The 6,824-nt window shown below is 45.4% G+C and overlaps 1 protein-coding gene across 1 annotated transcript in view; it reads right to left on the bottom strand.

Annotated features, from left to right (window-relative positions):
- The window catches only part of Trpv2 (transient receptor potential cation channel subfamily V member 2), a 24,804-nt gene that overhangs the window by 12,670 nt on the left and 5,310 nt on the right, over window positions 1-6,824 (bottom strand). The window contains exons 3-5 of the mRNA XM_023719320.1: window positions 4,686-4,819; window positions 2,228-2,518; window positions 1,039-1,337 (exon numbers count right to left, since the gene is read on the bottom strand). Of these exons, the coding sequence (XP_023575088.1) occupies window positions 1,039-1,337; window positions 2,228-2,518; window positions 4,686-4,819 (724 nt within the window). The remainder of the gene's footprint in view (window positions 1-1,038; window positions 1,338-2,227; window positions 2,519-4,685; window positions 4,820-6,824) is intronic.

The following is a 6,824-nucleotide window of genomic DNA, read 5'->3' as shown; positions in this document are numbered from 1 at the left end:
ACTAACAAAACTAATAGCTAAATATGCCAACTTTGAAGACATGAAAATACTGTCTTGCTGGATCTGGTAACACAGCCTATACTTCCAGCACTTGGGAGGCTGAGGCAGGAGGAACACCAGGCAAGCCAGCCCAGGCTGTATACTGAGCTCAAACCAGTCTGAAATACATACTGAAGTCCTCTCTGAAAAGAAAAAAGAAAATATTGTCTGCTAACAAAGACTCACATAACTATAAAAGTAGTCTCAGTGCTTTATAGTACAATATACTAATTCAGTGGACCATATATATCTTATAAATAAGCACACATAGGACAAAGGTTCTTAAAGATAGGTAGCTTAAATATTCCCATTCTTAAAAGCCTGGTCACCAGCTGTCACCCTACACGGAGGTGGTACAAAGTCTCAGAGGCGCAATCTACTACAAATTACTTAAGTAATTAGGGCACGCCCTTGAGAAGATGCTGGGACTCGAACTGCACCTGTCTCACCCCTAGTAATGCCCACCACAGTAGCCATTTGGTCCACCATGAACTGCCTGTATTGCTCCCTTCCCTCCTTCTCCTTTTTTTTTTTTTTTTTTTTTAGCCAAGGTCTCACTGTGTCACTCAGCTGGGCTTCAAATTTGCACCACCCTCCAGCTTCAGCTTACAAGTGCAAAGATTATAGACAGGTGCCACTCCTCATGAACTGGTATTCTTCCTTACCACAGACCCAAAGCAACAGTATCAACGATAGACTGAAACCTCTGACACCAAGAGCCAAAGCAAGTTTTTCCTTCTCCTTTCCCTTTGAGCACACTTGTCCCAAATGGCTAGGATAACAGGAGTGTGCCAGGTACTTTGTCATATTAACAGAAAGCTAACACAGAGATACAGAATGGAAATGTGCTTACTAGCAGGGCTGTTATCTCAAAAAGTAGAGACACCAGCCACCTGCCCTCCTACCCTCCCACCCTCCTGCCTTCCTACCCTCCTGCCCTCCTGCAGAAATTTTGAGGTGAGTCTGCCTGCTGCCTGGAGAAGGGGGATCATGGCTTACCTCAATTTTGCCCTCCTTGGCAGCCAGCTTCAAGGGCGTGAGACCCTGCAGGTTTTGGATGTCCTCAAGCTGCACAGTGGGGCAGAGGCGGGCCCCTGCCCTCAGGAGTTTGTCGTACATGCAGATCACCAGCTCGCTGTTCTCCTCAGAGTTGTCTGCGATCATCACCAGGGAGTGCAGAACAGTGTTGCCCAGGGAGTCAGCAGCCTGCAGGTTGGCGGGCTGGTACGGGTTCTCCAGGAGATAGCTCACCACATCCCACTGCTTGGTGCATGCAGCCAGAGAGAGGGGCAGCTCACCTGTGGGCCAAAGGAGTAGCCTGGGCCTTGGGCATCTGAGCTTCCAATGCCTTCTCTTCCTGCTTCTGTGGTGGAAGGCCAGGCCTCTGGGAAGTGGCTCAGGCCACCTCACTATCTGGACATACAGAACCCGTCCCCTGGCTCTTGCTCTTCTTTGACAGAACAAAGGCACATTGCTTCTGATTCCAGCCGCTGCCTGACTGAATGCTTCTCCTTATCTGAGGTTAGGCTTGTAACCCAGGGCCTTTGGTTACACATGCTAAGAGGTTCTCTACCACTGAGCGGCACCCCACCTCCCCTGGTCAACATCTAGCATCGCTCCCAGCCCCAACCCAGCCCTATTGAGCCTTCTTGATCAAGCAGGATAAAAGCATTTCTGAGACAAATTGCTTTCTGAGGCAGCCTAGTAGTTAGAAGCTGGGTGTCAGGGTCAAGCAGCCTTGGTTTAAGTGTTGACTCTTCCACACATTAACTGTGTTACTTTGGACGAGCCCTTCATTCTGGTTTATGGCTAGATTGCCCCCAAAAGCCCTCTGTGTTCCTAGGTGGGGCTTTTGAAGGGGACTGGATTATGGGGCTTTATAGCTGACTTGCTGTTGGGAGGCAGGATCTGATCCAGTGAGCTAGGTCCCTGGGGGCATGGCCGGGTTTAGTCTCTTCCTCATCCTCTTGATCTCTCTCTGCTTCCCACCAACAGGCCATGAGCTATTGCCTCTCTGAGATGCCCGTCAACCACGTTGCCCTGCCTTGGAGCCAGCTAACTATGGACTGAAACCTCTACAAATTATGTGCCAAAATAAATGTTTCTTCCTTTAGATTGTGGATGTTGGGAGATGCAAGGAGAGTGTACCTATACCGTGCCTTTCTGTCTCCAAGAAGAGCTCACTCACCAAAGTAGAAGCAAGTTCCTTGTCTCTTCTGGAAGAAGCGTCCACAAGCCCGGGCATGCACATCGGCTCCATTTTCCACCAGGAGCTTGACACACTGCAGGCTCCTCTTCTCAATGGCAATGTGCAGGGCACTGTGACCTTGGTAGTACTCATCTGTGCACTGGGCGTTGACCAGTGGCCGGGGGTTGCCGGAGTCTCTGTCGATCTGCAGCAGTGGCAGGACGCAGGCGTTGACCCCATCCTGAAGGTTCAGCACTGCCTTCATCAGGCACGTCTTGCCCGTGGAGCCCTCTGTGGGAGAAGGGAGGAGAGAGCGGGCACTGCAGTGCTCAGACCTGGAGCGGCTGGGGACCCATCAGCTTCTGCACGAAGCCCAAGCCCCAGTACCCCTTCAGAGTTTAAAAAGCATTCCTGCTCATGAGAATTGTGGGAGCACAGCCACTCTTGTACATCAGTTACCTAAGCGCTCGGTTCTTAGCATTGCTACATTTGCTCTAATTTTCTCTCATATACATTTCTGCACAGATGCCCTTTTTACTTCTTACCAGTTCAGAGTTGAATTCCTAAGAATAAGGATGTCCTCTTACATATAACTGTAGTAGACTTATAAAATTTAGGAGATATAGCTTTCATCACTGGGCCTCTCTTAATCTCAGTTTTTTCCCCTTTGAAAAATGAGAAATTATGGAGGAAAAAAAGACAAAAGCAGCTAATTTTAAAAAAAGAAGAAGAAGAAGAAGAAGAAAAAGAAGATCCAAAAACTTAAAAAGAAAAATGAGAATATTCCAGGGTTATTATAAGTATCTGAGGGCACAATGGAAACAAAGTGCTTAGCACAAGGGAAGGCTGGGAACACAGTCAGTTGATATCCAAGAATACAAACAAAGCACAGGGCTATTGAAAAAGGATTGATAAGCTATTAGGGAACATCTACACAAGGGAAAAGTCACTCTGTAGTCAGAAGCTTGTAGTGTACTGAAACGCGAAGTGGTACAAGATGCATGAGATGTTGCTAGGCACGGTGGCACACACCTGCAATCCCAGCACCTGGAAGGCTGAGTCAGGAGCATTGCCGTGAATTGGACACCAGCCTGGGCTCAGTAGTGAGGTCAAGACAGCCTGAACTACACGGGGAAACTCTTTCCCAAGAAACAAAGACAGACAGATAGACAGACAGACAGACAGACAGACAGACAGACAAAAAAGGAAGTATTTGGGGGCTAGCAAAAAAGCTCAATGGACTAAAGTGCTTACTTTGGCAAACTTAGGCAAGTGCCAGGACTGTGGTTTGATACCCAACACCACATGGCGGGCTAGGCCCGCCCCAGTGTAGGTTGATCAGGCCAGAGTCTGGGCATGGTTGTCCACACCAGTAATCCCAGCACTGGGGAGACTGAAAGAAGGAAGATCACCACAAGTCCAAGCTGCGCAGTAAGACCCAGTAACAGCCAAATACATTTTTTTAAAAATTTAAAAAGAAGGGGCCAGGGAGATGGCTCAGTGGAATAAGCGCTTCCCTAGCAAGCACAAGGGCCTGAGTTCAATCCCCGGTTCCGAAAAAAAAAAAAAAAAAAAAATTAAAAAGAAAATGAAGTATAAGCTATTAAGGGGAAGCACACTTCTAATTTATGTAATAAACATTTATGTATCATACATACTAATTTATGTACCATACATGTAATGGCAACCCATTTATTTAAACATATATTTAATGTACTAAGAAAGTGTGAAAAGTTGTATCCTTAACCATTGAAGAGCTGTGTTTACCTTATACATTTGCTTAGCATTCAAATTGGCCAGGGTACACATGTGTTAGTTTTCTAATTAGTACAAACCATAATGACATTTTGGGCATAGATATTCTGAGATCAGTGAAGTATATTATATGTCTATTATAGATCTCTCTCATTTTTTTAATGTATTTAGGACAGTGTCTACAGGGCCTCATTACGTAGATCAGATTCATAGTGACCCTCCTGTTTTCAGCCTCTCAAGCGCTGGGATTACAGGTGTGTGCCACCACTCCCAGTCTCAATAGCCATCTCAGTGTGCCCCGGGGTGGGGCCAACACAGCACACACGCCCAGTATTGAACCCCCGCCACCACACTCTGCCATTACAGGCACTTTCATCTGCTGAGCTATCTGGTCAGTCCTACATCTCAATAATGCTACTTACAAGAGAGAGAAAAAAACAGCACTTAGACCATCAGTGTAGCAAATACCATGGGGCGGGTTGGGGTGCAGAGGCAGGCTGTGTGGAAGCAGGAGACACAGCCAAGAATGGGGGTAACCTGGCTCATTCCCATTTGCACCACCCTACCCCACCAGAGCCACTCCAGCAGGAGGGCTGCTAAGAGGCTGGACTCTGTGTTCTGACCATGGCTCTGGCCCACCCACTCAGCCACGTCTCAGACAACGGGGTGCAGGTCACGAAGGACATCACCCAGCAGGGGCTACCTGTGTACTCCGAGTCGGTGAGGTACTTGCTGGTCCGGCGCAAGTACTCTGGTAGCCCAGCTAGATCCTCAGGAGCACCCCGAGAGACAGCACTGAAGAGGCGGTCACGGTCAAAGCGGTTGGGGTCCTGCTGGCTGCAAGGGTGTAGTTTGTGACTCACATTGGAGGAGGACCACAGCCACCATCACCAGGAAGCTTCCCATCCCAGGAGTCCTTCCAGGGAGCCCCAAAACACTGCCCCTTCCAGGGGAGCCCTGAGCCTTCTGCATCTAAGGCACATCCACGAAACCCCAAGCACTCTGAGTCCCAGAAGAAGGAGGGGGGCCTGTCAGAGCATTGCTGTGCCGCGTCCTCTTGACTTCAGTCCCCAAGGTGAGTTTTAGCACCCAGTGCTTTTTGTTTGCCAAGTGCCCTGAGCCTTCAGATACTTTGTCCCATGGGGTCTCTTCAGCACACATGTTATGGTGGACCTTGAAATTTGTATTTTGTTTTTGTTTTGAAACTATGGTGATCTAAGCTAAATCCAAAGCCCTTTTATTTTTAATTTGAAGATAGGGTCTGCTAAGTTAACCAGCTTGGCCTCAAACTTTACTTCTTCTGCCCTGGCCTCCCAAGGAGCTAAAATTAACTGTGCTACCATGCTTGGCTGCCCTCGAACTTTTGTACAGCTCTAGATAAGGTTTCAGGAGGTGACTGAGCTGAGGGAGGCTCCAGGTACCACAGACTCAGAGAAAAAGTGAGGAAAGGATAGGGATCTCAGTGTGCAAACCTTCCCTAAATGTAGATGGCCCTGGGTTTAATGCCCAACACAAGGGCCGGGGAGATAGCTCAGTAGAATAAGCTCTTGCCTGGCAAGTGCAGGGTCCTGAGTTCAATCCCTGCTACCAAAAAAAAAGATTGGGCCGGGGAGATGGCTCAGTGGAATAAGTGCTTCCCTGGAAAGCACAAAGGCCTGAGTTCAATCAATAATTTAAAAAAAAAAAAAAACAAATGCAAATGCTGAGGCAGTGTCTTTCTCACCTTAAATACTCTAAACTCTGACATGAGCCAAAAAAAAGTTTTAAATCATGACAGATACTCAACTTGTTAAATGAATGAAATAAAGGTCTTCACATTTGAAAAATTTACCATTAACAGAAAATTAAGGTGAATACAGTCTATTACGCACACATAATGGAAGCTGGAAATTTTGTTCATTGCAGTTTGTGGTCAAAGGAGGAACATGAGCAGTCTGAAAGGATAAGTTTTAAGTAAAAGTATAAAGGTCACATCCCGGGGACAACCCGCTCAGGGTCCTCTTCTGTCTCTCTCTTGGACAGAAGCTTTCTTCCCCCGAATAAATATCTTTTACTCTTTAAAAACAGTAAAAGTCAAAAATGACTGTTTCCTGCCTGAACCTCTTCATTCAAGTCTGACATGATCATAAGGAAATGATACAAGGAATTCAGATCTTAAATTGTAAAATAAATAAAATGAATAAATAGTCCTTCAACATGCAAAAATTTTTAACTTGGAAAGAATTTTATTGCCTTGCAAAGGTTTCAAAACAGCAGCCGTCTGAGTACAGGGATAAAAATTGTAAATAATGAATGAAGCTTTAAAGAAGCTCACTTTCTTGTTGTATTCTTATGCAAGATTTGAGTGAAATTAAGGGAGAAAACATTCTGCAAAACAGCACTTCTCCAATGTTAAAAAAAAATTCTTCAAGTCCTTGTTTCAGGAATAAAATGAGGCCCACCTTTTGTAGAAACTTAATTTTTGTGTGTATGAGAAACAAGACTCAACACTGAGTTTTTCACTTGGTAGCCAAGTGCTATTTTATTCTTAAAACAACAGCAACAACAACTCTCCAAATCTGTATTACACCTACTATCTAGAGATAGCTATCCACTCAGATTTTTTTCCAGCAAAGTCATTCTTGGATCTTCCCTCAAAGGTGCACTGACTTTCCATATTAAAAATTAGGAAAAACAAACACCAGACACTGATGTTTCTTTTTTTTTTTGCATATATAAATTTATTTTTATTGCTTTATTTATTTTTAATTAATTTTATTGAGAAACAATTAGTGATGAGACAGTTTTAAAACTGATTGGTAGGACAGTTTCAATAATTAATACATTGCATATTGTTGTCTTC

This window comes from Octodon degus, unplaced genomic scaffold (genome assembly GCF_000260255.1).
Source record: "Octodon degus isolate 3935 unplaced genomic scaffold, OctDeg1.0 scaffold00067, whole genome shotgun sequence".
Classification (NCBI taxonomy): domain Eukaryota; kingdom Metazoa; phylum Chordata; class Mammalia; order Rodentia; family Octodontidae; genus Octodon; species Octodon degus.
This window is presented reverse-complemented; position numbering and strand designations above follow the sequence as displayed.